At 44.7% G+C, this 24,135-nt stretch overlaps 1 protein-coding gene across 2 annotated transcripts in view; it reads right to left on the bottom strand.

Annotated features, from left to right (window-relative positions):
- Nucleotides 1–23,384, bottom strand: part of IFITM10 (interferon induced transmembrane protein 10) — a 36,275-nt gene extending 12,891 nt beyond the window's left edge. Inside the window, exons 1-2 of one of the 2 annotated variants that reach the window (XM_077460556.1) lie at nucleotides 23,176–23,384; nucleotides 12,511–12,871 (exon numbers count right to left, since the gene is read on the bottom strand). In XM_077460556.1, the coding sequence (XP_077316682.1) occupies nucleotides 12,511–12,771 (261 nt within the window). In that variant the 5' untranslated portion in view covers nucleotides 12,772–12,871; nucleotides 23,176–23,384. Of the gene's footprint in view, nucleotides 1–12,510; nucleotides 12,872–23,120 lie in introns of both variants that reach the window. The other variant, XM_077460567.1, reaches the window with a different exon arrangement.
- Nucleotides 23,385–24,135: the final 751 nt, after the last annotated feature.

Consider the following 24,135-nt stretch of genomic DNA (forward strand, 5'->3'; position numbering starts at 1 on the left):
GTCAGGGCTGGCTTAGCCCTTCCTTCTCTGGGCTGACCACTCAGCTGTCGGCTAATTGCCAGCTCTTTTCTCTCTCCACAGTTACCAGCTGTTCCTGATGATGCTCGTCTGACCTGCCTACTTAAAGCCTTCCAGCTCACTTCACCTCTGCCTTTGCTTGGTCACATCACTAGAAACCATCTCCTGCGGTTTGTTTAAAGACTGGCTTGCTGACATCCCTTCTGGCTCTTTATAATGCTTGCTGTTGCTCTACTTGGATCCCTGACTTCTGGCCTGGCTGACTACCCGATCTGGTTACTGGACTCTGGCTATGCTTGACTATGCTTTTTCTATTTACCTTTTTATTTTTATTAATAAACAAGTGTGATTTAATTTTACTTCTGTCTCAGTCTAATTCATGGTTTCTGAGAGCAACACTGTGAAATCCCGTCTATCCCCCGTGATATCACTCATAACATAACAATACAGTAGCAAATAAAAACAGCCAATATATCATTCAAGAACCCTTCTGGGTTTTTCAGGGGTGTCTTGAAAAAATGCCTAAAAAATGCCCCAAATTGCCCAAAATTTGTCAACAAGTCAGGATTAAACTTGATTTTTTGTTAAAACAAAGCCACAGGTTTTTATTGTGTAGCATTACAACCCTTGGCACCATGCAGGCCAGCTTCAGGCATTCTTGAGATTGTCCATAATTTTAAAGAGTTGAGAAACACTGCTCTACACCATGATTCAAATCAGAAAGATACCCTGTGGTTAACCTCTGTATTACAAAAAGGTCTATACCCTTTGGGGAGTATACTAGGGCAATGATGACTCTGTGATGATAACCTTTGCTGTTCAGTCCAGATTGGATCAAATTGCACTGAGGTATTTAAATCAGGAGAATTCATACTGTAGTATAGTCTATCAAAAGGCTAAATTTAAACACATAGCTGACTCGGTCCTACGCATTTCCTCATCTTATGCCCTGTACACACGACCGGTTTACCCGTCGGAATAAACTCTGAAGGTTTTTCCGACGGAGTTCCTATGGAATTCCGCTCAAGCTGTCTTGCATACACACGATCACACCAAAGTCCGACCGTCAAGAACGCGGTGACGTACAACACGTACGACGGGAAAATGTAAGTTCAATAACCAGTAGCCAATAGCTTCCGTCTAGTACTTGCTTCAGAGCATGTGTCGTTTTTGGTCCGTCGGAACAGAATACAGAATACGAGCGGTTTCCAGATAGGAATTGGTTCCGTCGGAAATATTTAGAACATGTTCTATTTCTACGTTCGTCAGAATTTTTGACGTAAAAAGTCAGATGGGGCATACACGCGATCGGAATATACTATGAAAAGCTCCAATCTGACTTTTTCTGTCAGACATTCCGCTCGTGTGTATGCGGCATTAGACTGTAACAGACCCAGGGACTTTTGGAGGGGACTATGGGATAAGCCTTCTACCCACTGATTATGGCCCATGGGGAGGATTTTGTCTGCTTCTCCCAGTCAGAGCATGGGAAATAGCCAAGGCCGGAAACCCTTTGACTGGCTGGGAGTATCTACCGGGATTATGCGGTCAGGAAGTCCCCAGAAAAGTGGTTTGCCTGTGGGAACATTGTATCAGACAGATCGTGCAGATGCATCTTCACCAACCGAGGATACAGAACTCTTCTTGGGCATATTTCTTATCTTGTCCGGCTCCTCCTCGTAAGCTGCGTAATGGAGCATTTGCCCATTTTGCCACAGTAGTATAGTAGACTGCACTTGATGTTACATTTGAACACTTTGGGATTATAAATTCCTGTTTGCACTCAAGCAAGTGCCGTCTAGTTCTTGGCTGCAATTCTCAGCTATAATACCTTATTCCAGGAGGAAGCACTGTTTGTCAGAGGCACTCAGGTGGTGTCCCAGGCAGTCCGTCACATTTGGTGGCAGCGGCAGGATACTTCCTGCAGTCTGGGACATCCAAACCACCACCGGGATCCGAGGCCCGGTTAGAAGAAGAGGTACATACCAGCCGCCATGGAAAAGGAATTCGGAAGGTGGCTGAAAGAGGTGCAAAGGAGACCAGTGTCAGTGCAGGTCCTGCTGGGATGGTATGATTCCATCAGCTGGCAACTCTAGAAGGAAGCGCTAAACTATGAGCAGTGCCACCAGGGAAAAATTCTCCCCTCCACCTAGGAAAGGTACTGGTCCTAGTACAAAGTGAGGATGCTGTTATTGGGGGAACAATTGCACAAGGAGTGGACAGCAGGCTGGTCTGGGCAGAGATACGGCTGGATGAGAGCTACAGAGCCCTCTGCTGATATGTAGCCCAAGTGTGCCCTTGGATGACAGCCCAATGGAAGTTTTTGGCTACGGTGGTCAGGGTCTGTTGTATGGGAGGCTGCCAGAGGACCCTGACTTTGGGAGTGATTTGGAATGTCGTTTGGAAGAAATCCTGGATTACAGAGACTGGATGCTGAACATCTCGGAAGTGGTCTGGGCACAGGAAGATTTGGAGGCTCTAGCAGTTCAGGAATGGGAGCTGGAGATTGCTTACAGATGGCTGCTAGATTCGACTCAGCAGCTAGGCTGGGCTCCCTTTCCATGGGACTATCTGAAGTGTCAGCCCTGAAATCCTGGCTGAAGTGTTGGCAATGGGTAATAGTGTGCTTTGCCCACCTCCACCCACAGTTGTTAAAGTAAAGCTCTTATGGCGGATGCAGCAAGTGTTGACTCACCTTGATGATACTGTTTTTGCACAGAACTATCTTGGATGTAGGAATGCATCTGTCCAGCTGGATAATGGTACGAGAGATGGAGCAATCGGCTCATCTCCCCAGCAGCAGATCCACAGTCTGGGAGCGAAAGAAGCTGTCCTCCGGCCCCAACAGTTATCCAAAGTGGATGATGTGGGGTCCCCAGCAAAAAAGCCAGCATCAGGCAGATGACCCCTCTCCCCATAGACAAGCTGCTATAGTGAAGCCCTTTCTCCCAGCTGAAGCGCTGGCAACAGGGCAGAGCACTGGCCTCTGTCTAGCACCTAAAGTACCTCCACTGCACCAGGGAGTTGGGGCAGTTGGCCCCTCTTATCAGCAGCAGACCCAGCCCTAGAAAGTTAAAGAACACTCAATTCAAGAGCTGGCAGCTGGTCAAAGGGTCTGCGGCCTCTGCCCCACAACTACTGACAACTCTCCCATGCAGCCAAGAATGGAGATCATGTGGACTGACTATATGTGTTCACTCTGCCCGACTAACACAGGTCCAGATCAGTTGGAGGTCTGGAACCTGGTTAGTATACCTTTGATGGAGGAGAAATGTGACAAACCCAACCAGGATAGGGGCTTTTATGAGCTAACCTTCTATCCACTGATTATGGCCAATGTAGAAGACCCGGTCAGTGCATGGGAAAGAGCAGGCATTTCACATTTGAACACTTTGAGTTTATAAATTCCTGTTTGCACCTAAGCTAGTGGCGTCTATTTCTTGGGTGCAATTCTCAGCTATAATACCTTGTTCCTGAAAAAAGCACCGTTTGGCGGAGGCACACAAGCGATCCATTACGGAGACTTTTTCAGAGCTGTTCCATGAAGGAGTCTTATGCCGCGTACACACAATCAGACTTTTCGCAGCAAAACCGTGGATTTTTGTTCAAAGGTTGTTGGCTCAAACTTGTTTTGCATACACACGGTCACACAAATGGCCAACAATTCCAAACGTGGGAACACGGTGATGTACAAGACTGACGATGAGCCAAGAAAAAGGAAGTTCAATAGCCAGTGCGGCTCCTTCTGCTTGATTCTGAGCATGCGTAAACTTTTGTGCCATGGGCTTGTGTTTGTACACACGATCGGACTTTCCGACAACAAGCTCACATACATCATTTCCCGCCGGGAAATCCGGCCGTGTGTACGTGGCATTAGATGACGAAATGTGTTGGGCAGGGTCAGTTACATGTTCCCATTTCAGAAGAGAAAGCAGAGTGGTCACAGTACCCCAGGGAGAGATGGGCACTGAGATTAGGGCTGAGTATAATAGGGCTAGTTGCACTTTGCAAGTGTAAGAGCAATATTTTTTTTTCATAACGATACTGCATTCTATATTCTGATTTATGTAATGCATATGATCTGTGAAATTTGATTCATTCTGAATAGTTGAGATTACCATCACAGATTCCTCATTACCATGTAATGCTCCCTTTTGTAATAGAGGTCATTCATAGGGTGAGTGTCTTTCAGTTTTGAGAATCAAAGGGGAGATAAATTAGTTACTTAAGTTGAAAAGCACAACACAGTAATGTATGAAATAAGTGTAAAGAAAATTGCTTGTGTAGCAGCTCTATAGTTAGGAGAGAGAGAGGAGATTATATTACTGTCGAAAGTTCAGAAATAATATTGATTATATCGTTTAAACAGTTTTGTTGATATCAGGGCTTCTATATACTCCCTAATCATTTTTGACATTATATTAACATTCACTGTCAGATAAAAATCAAAAGTCAAATTGTATTACCCCATCAAAATCCATTTAAAGTCATTGATTTGTTTTATTATTAAACAAAATGTATTTTAGAGTCAGATTTAAACAGATTTTAGTTTCTTAGCATTTAAGGTGATCTTGTGCTACCCTTCAAAGGGCAGAACAAAAAATTCACTTGCTTTCCCATCCCCCATTTTCATTTGGTTTCGCTGCTGTGTTGGCTGCAGGTTGCGAGAAATTCCCAGTAGCTCTGAGTATAGGACAGCATGTGACTTCATTTCTGGCTCCTTTTCCTCGTTCCTGGTGGAACGGAGTGAGGGAGAGCAAAGGTAGAGTATGTGATGGTGCAGAGGGGAGAATAATTGTACCTATTGCTTTGGGCAAAGCACAGATTCACTTTTACACAGTGGGCACTCGGCACCATTTCCCCCCTATGATTTGACATAACTGTCCAATACCTTTTGCCAATTTTGGATTCAATCATTACAGGTCATTACAGGTACCTGGTGATCATTTGCAGAACAGACATTTGTGTGGCCAACTTAACTCCAACCTGTAGATTTCCTTTCCGAAGTCTCAATATTAAACACTCAATGTGTCTGTCCAGGGCCGCTGATAGGGGGGGGGACCACCAGCCCTCCTGTACTGGGCCCTGCCCTATAGGGGGGCCCAGAGGCAGAGCGGGGGACTCCCACATTATAGGGACTATACTAATCCTGAGCTAGGGTCCCATGTAGTGTGCGTGGGAGGAAGCAGAAAGCAAATTATTTAAACACTTTTGGGAGTAATCTGCAACCGTATGTCCAGACTATTACATACAGTACATTACACAAGTCCCAGTCTCTTCTATATCAATACGCCGGCCGGGACTTGTGTAATGTAATTGTCTGGACATACGGCTGCAGATTACTCCCGAAAGTGTTTAAATACTTTGCTTTCTGCTTCCGGCTGTCCAACTTCATGCCCAGGTGGAAGGAGCAGAGGTTTTAGAGGAGCTCAGCTTCTGGCCGGTCCCCACGCTCCCAGATCCAGAGGATCCAATCCCCCCACCCCAAGAGAAGCACTGCATGAGGACCCCAGATAAAAGAAGCCAGCAGGACCAGGTACTTGTGAAGTTGGGGGATGTTAGGTGGAGGTAGAGACTGGGCCCGGGCTCTGAGCATAAAGTTGGCCATACTGCATACTGCTCTCCCACATATCTAAAATATTGTGGGTATTCACCGTGTCCAGAGTGAAAGTCTTTTCCCTGCTGTGTGGGGGGCCCCACCAGGTAGACTGTACGGGGCCCCATGATTTTTAACAGCGGCCCTGTGTCTGTCAATCATCTGCACCTGCAATGGGTATTGACTGAAAATGACAAGACTGATATAGTCGGGGAGGTGGCCGGATGTGTGTGGGGGCGTGGCGTGAGCGGGAGGATGTAGTTGGGTTGAGGTGAGAGAGACGCCGCTGCTGTGTCTCCTCCCCGCCCTATCTTCAAGAGCTACACGCTGGATGTCCGGACGTATAGCCCAGGGAGAAGTCAGACCCGAGGTCCGGGAGGCCGGTGATGTCGGCACCAGCCGAAGCTGGCCGAAAACAGCCGAAGTTATCTAGAGGCGCGGTGAGCCCGGCCGAAGACTCCCCGGACTCCGTTGGAGCGTAGGTGCGGTAACCTGTGCCAATCATAACGGCTGAAGCTACGGATAAACCGGCATGGGCAATGTATAGACGCCCTCACCTCCTAAACCTTCGGTAGCCGTGAGTACCCCCAGTGGGGGAACATAGCAGAGGAATATCCCTCCTCGATGAGTATATTGCTTGTATCTGTGATGGGTTAAAAAGACCATTACATCTGGGCTCCCCCTGTTTCATTTTTTGGCATATAGAAGCTGGCTCGGCAGGACGCAATCTATATTTTTCATGTGTTTTATATCTGATACACTTTCCCCGGTGCTGGGATTTAAGGCTTACACAGTTATAATGTGTTACACTGAACTGTTATCAGCTCTGATCCCTTGATGTTGATAAAGACTATCCCTTTTTTTTTCAAACTCCCTGAATGATATTCTGTTGATATTTTATATATAACTGATTAACGGCAAGCTTACTACCGGTTAACTACTCCTGGTTGAGGTCATTAGTGGTTACAGCCTGGAACGTTTTTTTTTTTTTTTTTTTTTTTTTTTATATAAAAACAGTGGGCTTTAGCAGGAATTCTCTAGAGGACTGTGTGAAAAAGGGAGAAAGGTTTTTTTTTTTTTTCTCTTGGAGGGTTTTTTCTTTTTTCTCCTTTCTCAGTGGTTCCCCTCCTGTGTATGGTAAGGAGCTGGGGGTCCCCTGGGGAGGTTTTGATACTGGTACACCAGGTCTCCAGCTATATCCCAGGCTCTATTTTGAGGGAACGGCCTATATAATTAAATATGTCTAGACGCCGTGGGGAAGACCAGGGGCACCAGGAGGGGCAGGGAATACAACATCTCCGCTCCTCTAAAGAAAAAGAAAAAAGCACACAGGCAGCAAGTTCAGCCGCGGCAAAACTAGAGCGGTTTGCGCATACCTCGATGCATACCCCAGACCAAACACCAATAAAAGGGGCTCAGGCGGTACAAACCAAATCTCACTCCGGGGGTTCCACGGATAGAAAAAGTCAAGGCCAAGTGGCCCCATTGCCTATCTTAGTTCCTGAGGGTAAGAATAAGAAGAGCATGGGTGGTACCCAAGGAGAATTGGAGGCTGATAGATCTGGCAGGCCGCAAGAGGAGGCCCCTACCCTGAGGGATGTATTACAAGCGGTTAATGTATGCCAACAGTCTTTGGGAGACCTGGCAGCTCAGCTAACAGGAATGAAGGAGGACATACTGTTAGTGCGACAAGACATCCAGAAAGTAATTGAAAGAACAGCGGAGCTGGAAGTTAGAATAAGCCAGCTGGAGGACGATTTAAACCCAATACAGCATACGGTTAAGAAATTGCAAAAAAACTTGGACAGCTACGCTTTTAAAATGGATGAGTTAGAAAATAGAGCACGCCGGGTCAATATTAGACTCCTGGGGCTACCTGAGAAAAGTGAAGGCCCAGACGCTGTAAAATTCTTGGAGTCCTGGCTGCCAGACAAGTTTGGAAAGGAAGGTTTTTCACCGTTCTTCTCGATAGAGAGAGCCCACCGGTATCCCTCTAGAATACCACCGCCAGGGGGGCGCCCCAGACCTCTAATGTTGAAGTTCTTTAACTATAAGGATAAGGTGACATTAATGCGTAAGGCAAGGGAGTTGGGGGATATCTCCTTTAATGGTTCAAGGATCTCTTTTTATCCAGACTATTCTCCTGACCTACAGAGGCGCAGAGCGGAATTCCGGACAATTAAAGCCACTTTTCAGACATATAACTTAACATATGCCCTCTTATACCCAGCAAGGCTGCGAGTGGTAACCCCCTCTGGGGTTCAGATTTTTGACTCAGCAACCGGAGCACTGAAATGGCTGGAGGATAACAAGGAGTCTTTACGGAGTAGCCATGGGGAAAGGGAGGGGAGATAGGGTAGGAGAGTGCTTGTAAATGAGTTTGATAAATTCTTGGTTGAATAATGTAGTTTTAGGGATGGGGAGGGGGGGGATCACTGTGGCAGTGTTTGTGAGATAGGGTGTGAGGAGGGTTATGGATGGTTCGGTCACGTTAAACTCCCGTAAGGGATACCTGGTTAGGTGGGGGGGAGGAAGGGAGGGTTTGATCTTAAATGGGTGGGACGGTGGGTCGAGGGAGGGAGGAGGGTTTAGAGGGGTAGGGACGGGAGGGGTGGGGGGGGGAGGTGGGTTGGGTGGAGTCGGGGTGGGTGGGGAAGTAAAATTGTTTGTAAAAAGAAAACATGTAGAGGTAGAATTGGAAAATAGCACGATAATTACACAAGAGAGTAAATACCTGAAGGGGAAATTTGAAAGTGGTAGGACAAATGCACAGGAGAGAAAGAATACGAACACAAAGCATCATTATAAGACACTCTTTAGGGTTAAATTTAATTGCGTGTTATTATGGTAGAAAGTTGGGAAACACCAATGGGTTATGATATTTGGGAATCACCAATGGGTTATGATATTAAGTTGGCTGTACTTAATGAAGATAGGTATCCTAGTAGACTCTATACTTGATAAGCCTTATGTACCCCCTTCTTGCTTGGTTGCGCGGTGTTTTTTGTTTGTCAGCATGTCTTCTTTTATAACAGATGGTAAATCTGATGCAGGGTAAATCTATTAACATTGGATCTTGGAACGTGAGGGGCTTGGGTACCCCAGCAAAAAAAGCGATAGTTTTTTCTATGCTGGAGAGATTTGATATCGGACTAGCATGTTTGCAGGAGACCCACCTAACCAATATGTCTAAATCATTGTTAAACAATAGGAAATATCAACAACAATACCACTCAGTTTACTCCTCCTATTCAAGAGGGGTAAGCGTGTTAATAAAGGAGGGGGTGAGTTTCTCCTGCATCCAGGCTAGCATAGATGAGTTGGGGCGATATGTTTTCCTGTTTGGTAAACTTGAGGGTAATAGCTGTATTTTGGCAAATATATATATACCCCCCCCGTTTAAAATGGAAGTTATCTACAAACTGATGGAATTTATTGGGGACAAAGAGGACATTCCTATTATCGCGATGGGGGACTTCAATGAAGTCCTAGATGTAAACTATGATAGGTTTCCCCCTAAGGTGCGGTCCGGGGACTTGGGTGAAACTAGGCTGAGTTGTTTCCTGCGTGAAATAGGTTTGAGGGATCTTTGGAGAGAGAGACACCCGAGAGTTAAGCAATATTCCTGCTTGTCAGGATCGTATGGTACCCTGTCTAGGATAGACATGGTTATAGGAAATATGGAAATGGCACAAAATATAAGGGAGATAGAATATCTGCCAAGGGGGGTCTCAGACCACTCTTTGGTGAGGGCTGTGTTCAACACGGGGGTTAAAAAAGTTCAAGGGTGTTGGAAGATTAGTCCTTTTTGGCTGGAACTCATGAAGGATGAAATGGAAGTCAAATTAAGATTAAGAGAATTTATAAGCTTTAATTCGGGCTCGGCGCCAATGAGTGTGGTCTGGGATACCCTAAAGGCGTTTATTAGGGGCGTGTTGATCCAACAGGTAGCAAGAATGAAGAGAAAATCCAGAATATGGGAGGAGAATATCAGGAAGGAACTCTTAGAAGCAGAAAGTACCTATGTCATGGACCCAACTCCAGAAAATCAAAAAATTTGGTTAAATAAACAACAAGGTTATAAAATAGCGATTGTAAAAAAAGAAGAGAGTAAACGAATCTTCGTGAAACAGCGATACTTTGGAGAAGGAGAAGGGGTGGGAAGATTGCTTGCACAGTTGGTTAAGACAAATTCTTCACCTTCACTCATTTCAAGTATTAGAAATATAAATGGGGCGATAACATGCAATAGTGAAGAGATAGTAGAAACCTTCGGAAATTACTATAGGGAGCTGTACCAGTCACAAGGTACAGGCGAGCCAGGGGCAATGGATAGCTTCTTGGAAAATTTAGAAATGGTGACCCTTACCCGGGAGGAACGGGAAGTTCTAGACGCCCCGATAACCATTAGTGAGCTTCAACAGGCAGTGGCCGGGATGCCAAATTGTAAGGCTCCAGGCCCGGATGGGCTCCCGGTAGAAATATATAAATACTATGGAGAACTGTTACTCCCTGAGTTGTATAAAACTTTAATAGATATAACGGATGGGAAACACCTACCGGCATCAATGACAGAGGCAACGATTATAGTGATCCCCAAAATGGATAAGGACCCGCTGGAAGTGGCCTCGTATAGGCCAATTTCACTACTGAATGCGGATGAAAAAATTTTAGCTAAAGTACTTTCAAATAGGCTGAATCAATTCATGACAAAGTTAATACACCCAGATCAAACAGGGTTTATTATGGGAAGATCTACTAGTATGAACATCAGAAGAACCTTCCTAAACATGCAGATTCCAGCAGAGAATGCAGGAGAGAGGGCTATAATGTCTTTGGATGTAACGAAAGCTTTTGACAGCTTAGAATGGAACTTTCTGTGGCGGGTGTTGGAGAAAGTAGGAATGGGCCCCAACTTTATTGGTTGGATCAAAAGGATGTATAGCGCCCCTAGCGCTAGGGTAAGGGCCAATGGCAGGTATTCCGAGAGGATCGAGATGAGTAGAGGGACAAGACAGGGTTGTCCCCTGTCCCCTCTACTCTTTGCGTTGGCCATAGAGCCTCTGGCCATAGCCATTAGGGCAAACTCCGGGATTAAGGGCTTTCAAAGAAGCGGAGAGAGACAGGAAAAGATAGCCCTATACGCAGACGATGTGTTACTGTTTCTGGGAGATACTGGTCCATCCTTGATGCAGGCAGTCACTTTAGTAGAAAGTTTTGGAGATCTTTCAGGGTTGGCCATTAACTGGGCGAAATCCGAACTGCTTCGAGTCGATCCCCCGGATGTTGCGTCTTCGCCGCCGGGGATAAAGGTAAGAGAGGTAGATGCGTTGAAATATCTCGGCATATTCTTGACACGGAACCCTGATCAATATATCAACAAAAATTTAATTCCCCTTCTGCATAAATTTAAGTGTAAATGCGACGTCTGGAGTAAACTTCCGCTTTCAGTAATGGGCCGTTGCAGCCTGATCAAGATGATTTGGTTGCCACAGTTGCTGTACGTTTTGCATAATGCGCCAGTATGGATTTGTAAAAAATGGTTTAGGAAATTGGAGACCCTCTTTCGGGAATTGATCTGGAAGAAAGGCAAGGCCCGGATACGACTCCGGACGCTGCAAATGCCAATAGATAGAGGAGGCCTAGCGGTTCCACACCCTAGGAGTTACTATTTGGCGGCGCAGATGCAGCACCTGGCGGGTTATGACTCGGAGCAGGGAAGGAAGCTAAAAGGAGGGATTAGAATGATAGGAGCCCAACATGAGTTTATGGCAGAGGTCCTGGAGGCTGACTCCTTTCGACATAACAACTCGATAACTAAAATGTTAGCCAAGGTATGGAAAGCGGTGAAGTTAAAACTGGGTTACTCAGGGTTATTAGAATCTATACCCCTCTGGGACAACAAAAACCTACCTGAAATATTAATTATCGGTAAGATTAAATCATGGGAAAAAAAGGGTATAACTAAGTTGATCCAGCTTTATGATGGAGGGGCCTTAAGGACATTTTCGGATTTAAAAAAAATATATGATATACCACAATACTCATTCTTTAGCTACCTGAGGGTGAGACACGCCCTAGCAGCACAATTTGGGGGAAATATGCCCCCGTGGGATAAAATACCTTTACTTCAGAAGTTGCTCACTACAGATGGGGTAAGGGGGTTTATCTCAGGTATTTACAATCAATTAGGTACGGTTCCTAATCAGGAAACTGTTTATCCGAACTTGAAGAAGAAATGGGAAGAGGACTTAGGAGAAATATTAGATACACAGTGGAGGAGAATTATGGAATTAGGGCCGGTAACTTCAATCTCCCCTTCCCAAAAGGTTTCACAGTTGATGTTGGTGCACAGGGCTTACTACACACCCAAAAAATTATGTCAGTTTGGTAGGAGGATAGACGACAGATGCCCCAGGTGTCAGGGACAGGGAGATCTCCTACACATGTTGTGGCGTTGCCCGAAGCTTTTTCGTTATTGGAGAGATGTGTTGGCGAGTATTAATAGGATTTTTAAGTTAGAAATGGTAATGGACCCGATTCTGTGTGTACTGGGATGCAGGCAAGAGCCGAGAGAAGGGAAATGTGTTACGGTGGCAGTGGTAAGATGTCTGTTTCAGGCACGTAGATTGATCATGCAAAGATGGCAAGCTGAAAGAGCCCCCACAGGAGGAGAATGGACCCAATGCATTAATGAACTAATCTGGAAAGAGAAGACACTGTATGTAAGGAGAGGAAACTACAGAGAGTGGAAGGGAATATGGACCCCTTGGATAACAGAGATGGGACATCCTATAGATTAGTTTGATTAAGAGATATAGTCAAAAAAGAATAAAAAAAAGAAAAAAAAAAAAAAAAAAAAAAAAAAAAAAGAAAATGACAATAAACGCACTCACCTTCAGAGAATAGGCCAGTGCAATGAAGCCCAGGCAGCAGAAGTTCAGATAGACAAAATTGAAGATGGACCATAAGTAATAGTCGTTCACTTCAGTGGTTTCTGGGGAAATCTCTATGACTGTAATAGGATGCCCACTTTTCACTGTGGCCACAGACACTGTGCCGGGGGCATACTTGCACTTCTTCTTTTCACGCTCCAGTGTGTGCTTACACTGTGGTGGAGGCCACGTTCCTTCAGTTTTGTAGGACTTATTATCCATATCTTTTCAAAGGAGGAGATAACTTTTTGTGTGTTCGATACACCAAGAAGGAGAGGAAACCCAACCCAAAGCCAAAGATCCACAACGAGGAGCAGAAAGGCTAGAGACAAAGAATGAAAGATAGAAAGAGAAAATAAGACAGGAAACAACTGCTCTGGACTAATTAACGTAAATGTGAAAAATATATTGCAATTTATTTAGTACATTTTTCCCTACTCTACTATTTATTATGGTGGTGTTAGGTTAAAGGGAATGCCCAGAATTAAATGAGCAATGGCCAACTGCTTGGTGCCCCTCTTTGTTTCACCAGAATTATAGTTTTAGTAGATGAACCAGGTGTATTCAGGTAAGATAGTAAATCCTGTGTAGTAAATCTTAATGGATGGAATTTGGCTTTTCTTATGCATAAGCTAAATGTCATCTGATACTGGATGTTTAAAGCAGAGTTCCACCCTAAAATGGAACTTATGCTTTAAGTGATGGTGACCCCCTGACATGCCACATTTGGTGGATACCCAGTTTTTATGGGCACACAGCTTCCACTTCCTCCTGGGCTCCACAATGCCGAAAGGAAGTTTACCTCTCCCCCCTTCCTTCTTGCAATCTTCTGGGACATGTCACAGATCCCAGAAGATTGCCCAACCATTCACAGTGCGTGCTGGAGTTTGAAGCCACAGCCGGGCGCCCACAGTTAGAATGTCGGATCCTCGGAGAGGAGGGGGAGAGGAGCTGGGCTTCGTGAGCCTGCATTGCTGGACCGTGAGACAGGTGAGTGTCTGATTATTAAAAGTCAGCAGCTACACTTTTTGTAGCTGCTGACTTTTAAATGGGTGGAACTCCGCTTTAACATTTGATTTAAAGATGGTCTCTGTTGGTCACAGTAATCATAAAAATACTGCCAACTTAACTGACAAGTGTCAAGTTTTTCCCCCAGATAAAGCTGCATTAATTGCTGGAAGCAGGGCACATAGAGAAGCATGCTTAACCACTTGGTTACTGGGCACCTAAACCCCCCAATTTGCAGCTTTTAGCGCTGACACTCTTTGAACGACAATTGCGCAGTCATACAACACTATACCCAAATTTTATCATTTTTTTTCCCCACAAATAGAGCTTTCTTTTGGTGGTATTTGATCATCTGAGTTTTTCATTTTTTGCTAAAAAAATTAAAAAAGACAGATTTAAAAAAAAATACAAAACCGTTTTATTTTTTGTTAATAAATTTTGCAAACAGGTAATTTTTCTCCTTTATTGATGTACGCTGATGAGGATACACTGATGGGCACTGATAAGGAGGCACTGATAGGTGACACTGGTGGGCACTGATAGGTGGCATTAGTGGGCACTGATGGGTGGCACTGAAGGGCATTGATAGGCAGCACTTATGGGCACTGATGGGTGGCAGTGATGGGCACTGGTAGGTGACACTGATAGGCAGCACTGCTTGGTGGCACTGATTGGCACCACTGGTGGGCATTGATAGGTGGCACTTGTGGGCACTGATAGGTGGCACTGATGTACCGTGGGCACTGATTTGTGGCACTGATTGCTGGCATTGGCAGGCAGAACTGGTGGGCACAGAGGCTCTTCCTCTTCGGGACCGATATCCCTTCAAACAGAAGCCGGCGATTGGCTTTTTTGCTTCTTACGCTGTCAGCGTGAGAAGAAAAAAAAACGAATACCGATCCTCTGTTTACATCATATGATCAGCTGTCATTGGCTGACAGCTGATCACGTGGTAAGGGGCTGGGATCGGCCACTTACTTGGATCTGTGATCATAGCGCGTGGGGGGGGGGGAGGGGAGGGGCGTGGCCGGCTTTGAAAGGGGAGGATGTCAATAGACGGCCTCCTGGAAAAGCAGATCTTCGCTGTAGCCATCATTCGGCTATAGTGTGGATCTGTACAGGTTAAACCAAAAACATTACAGGTAACAATAAAAAAAAAAAATCAAGTACTGTAAAGAATTACATGCAGTGTTTTTCCTTTCTATAAATGAATCCAGTAAGTCAATCACCCCTCATTTCTTGCATGTCACAGCCCTCACCTCTTCTGGAAATGTCTAAAGCCTGGTACACACGGGACAAATATCGGCTGGTTCAACAGAATCCAGCTGACATTCGGCCTGTATGTATATCAGTATGTCCTACAGAAGCCAGCGGAATGCCTGGCTTTTGTTACATGGGCATGCTGGAGAACCAGCATCCGATCAGCGCTGACAGCCATTGGCCTGTGTGTTCTGGCAGAGGGGCAGTCCCCCTGTCAGATCACAATAGCTCAGTGGGGTGATTGCTGCACTAACATCAAATAGTTAGTACTGTACAGTGAGCTATTCCCGAGTAGTAAAAAACATATAGTGTGTACCAGGCATAACTACTGTATCTTTGCTGGCCCAGCTACTCACCTCACTTCTCTAACCTTTTAGGTAGCTACTGGGGAGGAGCAAATTGAATAATATAGAGTGTCATTGAGTGACAGCTCTGACTCTGCTGGGGCTGCAGACTCGGAAATTGAAGTTTCCTTGTTGAAATGAATGGTCCAATGAGAGGGCCTATTTAAATAATACAAAAGAGGTTGTTAATGTACCAATTTGAGAAAAATCGATTTCAGCAGTTGGAATCAATAATACTGAATTACTATGCCATATCCATAGTCAAGGCCAGCTTGCCAGGATCAGTGTTTCTCAACCAGGATTTCTACAGAAGATGACAGGGTTTCCTTTAAAAGTGACCAGTGGTGTATTAATTTCCTATTAGAAAATGCCTACATAGTTCCAGTGCAAATATCATTTGAAAAAGCCCATGATGTGGGACCAGTAAAGCCTAGTCTCTTCTGCCACCAATGAAATGGGGTTCCCACTGACCACCAGCATAAGGTGGCACTAGGCTGATCATCAACGTAACAGGCATTCTTCCCATTGATCACCAATGTAATGGATGTTTTCTCACACTGATCACCAATATAAGTAGTCACTTCTTTCACTGACCACCAGTATGTGGGGGACATTTCTCCTGTGACCATGAATATAAGGGGGCACAGCAATGACCACACCAACATAAATAGGCTCTACATTGGCCTCTAATCTAAGAGGGCATTTCTCCACTGTCTACAAAATATAAGGGGTATATTGATATCCACCACCAGACATTTTTCCAGTGGCCACCAAGGTATCTGTATATTATACTTTTCATCCTCTGCTTCATAATTAATACTGTAAATAGCTTTGTAGTTTACTGCTTTGTGTGTCAGAAATGTTGGGTTCTCCACATTGCTTCCTGAGTTATCTGTGATTTTATTTACAACTTACTACCATCCTAATCAATATTATATTGAAAAAATAATAAAATAATGACACTGTGTGTGTATGTGTGTATATATACACACATACATATATATATATATATATATATATATATATATACACACAATATCTCACAAAAAAATTACATTTTTGTAAATATTTTATATCATTTTCATATGTCAACACGGAAGAAAACCAATGCAATATTCCCAACGCACACATTCTTGTAGAAATGGCTGTACTTATAATCGGGTGCTAAAGTGACCACTGGCTGGAACCGTGTATAGTCATAGAGAGAAATCACATCAGGTCACATGCCTGTTGAAGGGGTCTTGCGTGGCTCCGAAACGTTGCCTTCTGTTGTAAATATGTGATCACTAATTAAAGTTTGGACCCATTTTTGGAGATCCTGGTGTGCTGATGACATTTCTCTCCCTCTCTCTAACCCTGAAGAATTTACACTTTGTTACCACGTAAAGTAGTGAGTATACAGCTTGTTTAACAGTGTAAGTTTGCTTTCCCCTCAAAATAACTCAACACATAGCCGTTAATGTCTAAACTGCTGGCAACAAAAGTGAGTACACCCCTAAGTGAAAATGTCCAAAATGGGCCCAATTAGCCATTTTCCCTCCCTGGTGTCATGTGACTTGTTAGTGTTACAAGGTCTCAGGTGTGAATGGGGAGCAGGTGTGTTAAATTTGGTGTTGTCGCTCTCACTTTCTCATACTGGTCACTGGAAGTTCAACATGGCACCTCATGGCAAGGAACTCTCTGAGGATCTGATAAAAAAAGATTGTTGCTCTACATAAAGATGGCCTAGGGGCTATAAGAAGATTGACAAGACCCTGAAACTGAGATGCAACACGGTGGTCAAGACCATACAGTGGTTTAACAGGACAGGTTCCAATCAGAACAGCATCATATCCAGAGGTTGTCTTTGGGAAATAGACGTATGAGTGCTGCCAGCATTGCTGCAGAGGTTGAAGGGGTGGGAGGTCAGCCTGTGAGTGCTCAGGCCATACGCCGCACACAACATCAAATTGGTTTGCATGGCTGTCGTCCCAGAAGGAAGCCACTTCTCAAGATGATGCATAAGAAAGCCTGCAGTTTTCTGAAGACAAGCAGACTAAAGACATGGATTATTGGAACCATGTCCTGTGGTCTGATGAGACCAAAATAAACGTATTTGGATCAGATCGTGTCAAGCGTGTGTGGCAGCAAACAGGTGAGGAGTACAAAGACAAGTGTTTCTTGCCTACAGTCAAGCATGGTGGTGGGGGTGTCATGGTCTGGGGCTGCATGGGTGCTGCCAGCACTGGGGAGCTACAGTTCATTGAGGGAACCATGAATGACAAAATGTACTGTGGCATACTGAAGCAGAGAATGATCCCCTCCCTTCGGAGACTGGGACGCAGGGCAGTATTCCAACATTATAACGACCCCAAACACACCTCCAAGATGACCACTGCCTTGCTAAAGAAGCTGAGGGACCAACCTCGCAAAACTCGACTCCCCCACAAAAAAACTTCGACCCCTCCAAAGTGGAAACCCTATTCTCCCACATTACCCTCCCATCTATTCGACAAGAGCACCTGGATCTATTAGAGGGCCTGATCACAGACCTTGAAGTCTCAACAGCCATTAAAACGTTGAAACCCATCAAGTGACCGGGACCTGATCTGTTCTCGGCAACCTATTATAAGAATTTTTCACCCATCCTGACCTCCATATTGACTAAGGCCTTCAATTCTCTGCTGGTCTGGCACTCTTTTAGAACCGAAACCCTGACTTCCATAATCACCATGTTACCCAAACCTAAATCTCAACTTGGACCAACTATTGGCCCATTTCCCTCCACAACTTAGACATTAAATTGCTAGCCAAAATAATTGCAACCGAACCCCATTATGGGACAACTGATACATCGGGACCAAACAGGCTTCATGCCTGCACGCCAAGCTGGGGACAATATCAGACGTGCCATTCTACTCGCACATACAGCTAAAACTAGACAAATACCTACATGCCTTCTATCCCTTGACATAATTAAAGCCTTTGACAGGGTGACATGGCCATACCTACATTTTACTTTACAGAAATGGGGCTTTGGTGGCAATTTCCTGACCTGGGTTGCCGCTTTATATACCGATCCCCAGGCCTACATTAAGGATGCAGGCTAATAATCTGCAATGTTCAACATCAAAAGAGGCACCTGACAGGGATGCCCTCTTTTCCCTTTGCTATTTGCCCTACTTATAGAATCACTGGCTTAACTGATCAGGTTGGACCCTGATGTCAAGGCTATAGACCTGGGAGACCACCACAATAAACTCGGTCTCTTCGCAGACGACATCCTCATATTCATGACACATCCCCACACCTCTGCCCCCAATCTTTTATCGATATTGGACAAGTTCGTCCAAATCTCTGGCCTAAAAATCAATCCTCAGAAATCAAAGGCACTCAACACCTCCTTTTTAAAAAAAGGAAGAATTGCGCTAGGTATGTGATAAAGTGTGAAAAAGAATTTGAAAAAAAAAACGTGAAGGATATCCTGCAGCTAAGCACTATAACCCCGATATAGGGCAAAAAAGATATAAGTAAAGATAAGAGTGCAGCGCTGCATAATATACTAATAATAAAGGTGAGTATGATAACAGTGTGTACAACATAATTACAATGTGGCCCTAGTAATCAAAAATTGTGTACAAATGAAAAACATACAATAAAGAATAGTCCATATGTGATTGTGTAATTACTACATTGGTAGCAAAACATTCATTTAAATACAGAATTATTTGTAGCCAATTTCAATGCGAAACCCTGGGTATATGCTTCCACTGCCTGTGCTGCCCGTCACCTCACAATGAAAAATGATGGCTTACCAGAAAGCCAGTGACCGCCCTTACTCAGGGGGTCAGACAAGGCTTAGTAGAGCAGCTGCTAGGATTTCACAGGCTTCCCACACAGGTGACCATCTGGCGTCTCTATGAAGAGCCCCTTCTGAGGTACGCTCCCAGGAGGCAAACGCTACACACCAATGGGCGTTCTCTCACTCCTTCCAGATCAGGGGCGCTGATCTGGGAGGAGTGAGAGCTTTGATCTGTGTTCATCCCTATGGACACATTATAGTCTCACCTCTGGCAGAATTTGCTGATCTGCAGGGAACGCCCATTGGTGTGTAGCGTTTGTCTCCTGGGAGTGCGCCTCAGAAGGGGCTCTTCATAGACGCCAGCCGGTCACCTGTGTGGGAAGCCTGTGAGATCCTAGCAGCGTCCCTGCTGCTCTACTAAGCCTTGTCTGACCCTCCTAGTAAGGGCGGTCGCTGGCTTTCTGGTAAGCCTTCATTTTTTATTGTGAGGTGATGGGCTGCACTCAATATCTTCTTATCACACTCAGATCTCCAATAAGCTAAAGCCTCCTTACCATTCACTTGGGTATCCCACCAACTTCCCTGCTTAGGGGTGCAACTTACGGCTTCGATAACAGACCTCTTCTCTGCAAACTACTTACCCCTCCTATGACACACACAGTGGTCTGCCTTACCATTATCCTGGTTAGGTCGGATCAATGCCACAAAAATGACAATCCTACCAAAATGTCTTTACCTATTCAGAGTCCTTCTGATTCCCATTACTGGCATACTTCCTACGTCTAGCGCAAAGAAGAGAAATGTCTTACATATGGGGGACCACAAAACCTTGCAAACCGAAAGCTACACTATTTCTTCACAAACTAAGTGGGGGCTTAGGCATACCCAATTTCTCCTCCTATTATAATGCTGCACAGCTTACCCAACTCCCCAAATACCACCGAAAACACCAATATGGGTTGCGATTGAATCAGTGGAAAGCGACCCCATCTCGGTAGCGAACATACTTTGGCTTCAACCTACAAATAGAACAGAAATTACCAATCCTGTCACTAAGCATTCCCCATCCATATGTGACAAATTTAGGAATACCCACAAACTACAGTCCCCACATAATCCTCTCTTGTCCTTTCTTAGAAACCCAGCTTTCTATCTAGCATGGGAGTCCCGACTGCATTCATGGCATGGTTCACAGCTAATGTATTTAGACTACACCACCTTACTTCTCAGGATAGATTCTTGACATTCTCTTATACCCAAAATACCCCTACCCTGGAGGTCAAACCCTTGCTTTGTAACGGAACTTTCCTAGGACGACTCAGAGGAGACCCCTCCTGTCCACAGCATGTTCCCCATTGAGGGTGGACAGACAGTGTGGGCCCTCTGTCCCGAAGAATCCTCTACCACCATCTAACCATTTCTAGTACTCTCGTAACCAACCGAACATGTATAATTCATGTATCTAAATGTATTATGATTTTTTCTCATTGTACACAGTACGCCTGGTGTCTATTCCATGAATCTTCAATAAAATCTTTAAAAAAAAAGAAGCCGAGGGTAAAAGTGATGGACTGGCCAAGCATGTCTCCAGACCTAAACCCTATTGAGCATCTGTGGGGCCTCCTCAAACGGAAGGTGGAGGAGCGTAAGGTCTCTAACATCCACCAGCTCCGTGATGTCATCATGGAGTGGAAGAGGACTCCAGTGACAACCTGTGAAGCTCTAGTGAACTCCATGCCCGAGAAGATTAAGGCAGTGCTGGAAAATAATGGACATTAATGGCTGTGTGTTGCGTTATTTTGAGGGGACAGCAAATTTACACTGTTATACAAGCTGTACACTCACTACTTTACATTGTAGCAAAGTGTCATTTCTTCAGTGTTGTCACATGAAAAGATATAATAAAATATTTACAAAAATGTGAGGGGTGTACTCACTTTTGTGAGATACTGTATATATTTACCAGTGATTCCATGAGACCATTTAAAAGTATTAACTGATATATGGTGTAAAATAATTTAACATTTTTTGTTGTCTTGAGGAGGTCTGTTGCAAATGTTCGTATAATTATACAGTAAATGGTGAAATTATTAGTTCTGTTAGGTTAGGCCTGTGAGAGAAATGAATGCACCAACGGACATTGCAATATGTTTAAGGAAAATTGGCATTAGAGACACATAGAGGCTACCTTTGCTAAGCCCATCTTCTGAAAATACTAGTTGCCTGGAAGCCAAATTGTTGCCTTGCTTCAATTCTCTGAGTCACTGAACTGGAACAAGTTTATGGATAAGGACTTCTGAATTTAGCGATCTCTATATTTGTCTAGATCAGTATTGAAGGCAGTGAGTCAGGCTAACTGCTGGCCAGACAGTCATTTTCAGAAGAAGATTAGCAGCCCCTGTATTTCCTTTATTGCAGAATTTTCTAATATTTTATTCAATGGATTTAAATGGCAAGGTTCAGGTCAATGCAACACAATGAAAAATAAAGGACTTTTTGACAACACACTGCAATGTAAGGCATGGGTGTGAACACGTCCTATTAAATACAATTGGGGGCATTTATAAAAACTGGAGCAGCCAGAATCTAGAACAGCTATGCATAGCAACCAATCAGCTTCTATCTTCAATTTTTTCAGTTAAAGCGGAGTTCCACCCAAAAGTGGAACTTCTGCTCATTTATCTCCTCTCCCCTTCAGGTGCCACAATTGACACCTTTCAGGGGGGGGAGGGGGGGACAGGATGCCTGTCTTTGACAGGTATCCTTTTCCCACTTCCGGGAGTCTGGCCGCGGCCGTGGCGGCCGTGACATGACCCCAGTGCTCCCTCCTCCTCTCCCTGTCGCCAGGCCAGAAGTAGAGAGGAGCGGGGCCTCGCGCATGCGCAGTAGGGTTCTCGGCGTGAAACCGTAAGGCTACACTGCCGGGTTCCCTTACGTGCAATGGCGACGGCAGCAACAGACAGCTGATTGAAACATAGGCTGCGGTGCCGACATCGCTGGACTCCAGGACAGGTAAGTGTCCTATTGTTAAAAGCCAGCAGCTGCAGTATGTGTAGCTGTTGGCTTTTAATTTTTTTTTGGGCGGAACACCGCTTTAAGCTTTCGAAATGAAAGATAGCAACTGATTGGTTGTCATACAAAGCGGCTCCAGATTCTGTCCAATCTAGCCCCTAAATGTGTTTTCTCCTGTCAATGTACTTTCGCCATTTAAATCTGCAGCACAATGCATGTCAATGCATCCAATGTGGACAAGCCTTGATTGTGTATGTACACCTTATGTGAGACAGATGGACAAGGTTATATGCGATATACAAGGTCAAGGAGAAAGGCAGGAAGAGGTGAAATGTGTCAGACTTAGTGGTTATTAGCGGATGACACAAGACATGAATATTAATCCTTACATAAAAGCAAGTTAATAGTGCATGAAGAGATATCACAAGAGAAGACCTCATAGCAAGCAGATAGAGGGAAAAAGACACCTGTTTCTGCTTCCAAGCTGTTATTTGCCCATCATCATCCCCTCTGATCCTCTGCTATTCCTTTATTATTTTTTCACACCCCTAAATGCCCCCATCTCCCTGTTCTGCAGTGTGATTCTGCAGCAAACATCCATTCATTGTTTTTCTCCGGGCACTGCAGGCGAGATCAGAACTTGTCAATAAGCTGCAGGCTATTGCACTGCGCCCAACACCTTTCAGATCATTGATCCATAGCGAAGAAAGAAATCAACAGCAGTAGGCACCTAATACCATCCTACTGCATTCAACAGAGTGACAGTAGAGCACCTTCCAGCACCTCCCACTGTACTCTAGTCTGTCACTGCATCAACACATCAGAGTATAGGAGACACAAGCATAGCATCAGAGCATCATAGAGCCTGCTGCATTGCATTGGCTGCTCTCAGCTATAATGACATCCCAGGCTGCCCCTTATACAACACGTCCCACACTGTGTCATGGCAATTAAAGCATTGTAAACATCAGAGTGACTCACTGTGCCAGCCGGCGCGAAGAGCCCTGCAGTTGGCGTAGAAGACTGAAGCCAAATAGGGATTGATTAATAACTCAGGATAATGAATGAAAGTCAGCACAGGACACCACCGCCTGCATCCCTGGTCTCATTTCTGCACTACCCCTGTGACCCCTGCAGAGTATTACACTGCATCCGTATCATCTTACCTGGTCCTGCAGAGCATCACCAAACAGCCCTGAATGTTTCAGGCTCTCTACTCACCCCACACTGCTCTTGTTAGGACCACTCTTGTTAGGACCACTCTTGTTAGGACCACTCTGAGCGCCTATCTGTGACAAGTGGGTATCCCCAGGGATGGAGTGCAGAGAAGAACAGCTGCATGACTTAAAACAAGAGACTGTCTGTATCAGACAGACTACAGAGGAGGAGGCAGAGGGAGGAGGAGAAGAGGGTGTCCAAAGATGCTGGATTGAGAGGAAGAAAAGGAGGAGGAGCGGGAAGGGAGGAATCGTAGAGGGGGCAACTATAGCTAGAGCCACAGTCCACATGATTCATGTAAACATCATTAAAAAGGGCATTGTCCTTGGGACCGGGCACGGAATGGAAGGACAGAGGTCTCTCAGAGCAGAAAAGAATTTGGGACACCAAAAATTTCATTTTAGTGAAGCATACGATTAAAATCCAAACCAAAGCTTACAAAAAGTATTAATAATAAATAAAACCACAATGCAAATATATAGTATATTGCAATGTATTTACAATCTGAAGATGCGGTCATCTCTTGGAAAAGACTTGAGTGTCCAGGTTTATGGAGAACGGCTTTCTATGTGAAGGACTCTGTGACCACACACAGTGCAATCTAACTTCAACCATCTTTTCCAGACCAGGCTTGCCTGTAGAGAAAAAAACAGAATGGGGTATTTAAAGATGAATGATATTACCAAAAGTTTTGAGACACCTGCCTTTACACGTACATGAACTTTAATGGCATCCCAGTCTTAGTCTGTAGGGTTCAATATTGAGGTGGCCCACCCTTTGCAGCTATAACAGCTTCAACTCTTCTGGGAAGGTTGTCCACAAGGTTTAGGAGTATGTTTATGGGAATGTTTGATCATTCTTCCAGAAGCGCGTTTGTGAGGTCAGGCACTGATGTGGATGAAAAGGCCTGGCTCACAGTTTTCACTCTTAATTCATCTCAAAAGTGTTCTATTGGGTTGAGGT

The sequence above is a fragment of the Lithobates pipiens genome, unplaced genomic scaffold, assembly GCF_037356315.1.
Source record: "Lithobates pipiens isolate NorthernLeopardFrog02 unplaced genomic scaffold, aLitPip1_a1.2 Scaffold_10, whole genome shotgun sequence".
Classification (NCBI taxonomy): Eukaryota; Metazoa; Chordata; class Amphibia; order Anura; family Ranidae; genus Lithobates; species Lithobates pipiens.